This window comes from Lucilia cuprina, unplaced genomic scaffold, assembly GCF_022045245.1.
Source record: "Lucilia cuprina isolate Lc7/37 unplaced genomic scaffold, ASM2204524v1 Scaffold_8461, whole genome shotgun sequence".
Lineage (NCBI taxonomy): Eukaryota > Metazoa > Arthropoda > Insecta > Diptera > Calliphoridae > Lucilia > Lucilia cuprina.
The window spans coordinates 10,073-11,028 of record NW_025813399.1 but is presented as its reverse complement, the minus strand read 5'-3'; the positions used below and the strand labels follow the sequence as shown (position 1 = coordinate 11,028).

Here is a 956-nt window from a genome sequence, read left to right as displayed (position 1 = left end):
AAGTATGGGTGAGAGAAACCCATAAGGCCTCTTGGAATAATGAAACAGTGGGTAGAACCACGAAGATTCTATGGGGTGACCCTGATGAGAGCAAGACGAGAAATCTCTCCAATTATAATTGGAAATAGCAACAGGAGATAAAAATAGGGATTGTTGACATTTGTCTGATTATTTGGACGTTGGGAACCATAAACGTTTTGATGAGTATTCGAATGATTGTTATTTTGGTTATTGTTGTTACCAACTGGTTGTAAAAGATTCATGTTTTGTAAGAGCTTTGTAATATTTGATTCAATTAAACGATTAATTTGCTCATAGTCAATACCAGACGGATTATTATTAGGTGGTGTCAATATTATTGGTTCTGTGTTTTGATATGGGGAATTTGAAATGTTATCATTTGGTCTGGTTATGTCAAGTAAAATCTCATTTGTACCTCGCTGTGTATTCTCTGGTTCATTTGCGTGAGGCATACTTGTCTCTGCCGCATTAGAAGGATCAGATTCTTGGAAAAGGTTACGATTTGAACTAGAGCGAGTATTATAAGTACGTGCCATTGCACCTCTACCTTTTTTCTTAACTGTTGGTCTAAATGTCGAAGCATTAGTATTTATAACCAATCTGCTTAAGTCACAAAGTCGACATGCACGTTTGCATACCGGACACTCAGAACTAGTAGACAGATGTGACTCAATACATGATCGGTGGAAAGCGTGCGAACATTCGTGGATTATCAAACAATCATCTCCTTCAACCATCGTTTCGTTACACACATGGCAAACTTATGGCTCAATATAAATTGGAGCCAGAGGCAATGGTGGTGGAATGGTTGGTGGAAGAGGGGTTCTGTCCAATGACATTTTGTACAAAAATAACTAAAAAAAACTCTTGTAAAAATTTAGTCGATGAGAAAAAAATTTCAAATTAAATTTACTTCGAAATAGTTTAGTAAAAAC

General features: G+C 36.4%; 1 protein-coding gene across 1 annotated transcript; it reads right to left on the bottom strand.

The window, feature by feature from the left end:
* Positions 1–158: 158 nt before the first annotated feature.
* On the bottom strand, positions 159–557 carry LOC111689490 (putative uncharacterized protein DDB_G0286901; the record flags this gene model as incomplete). The annotated part of the gene is made up of 1 exon (XM_023451961.2): positions 159–557. A coding segment is annotated over exon 1 (399 nt), but the record flags the coding sequence as incomplete, so codon positions are not given.
* Between the last annotated feature and the right edge of the window lie 399 nt (positions 558–956).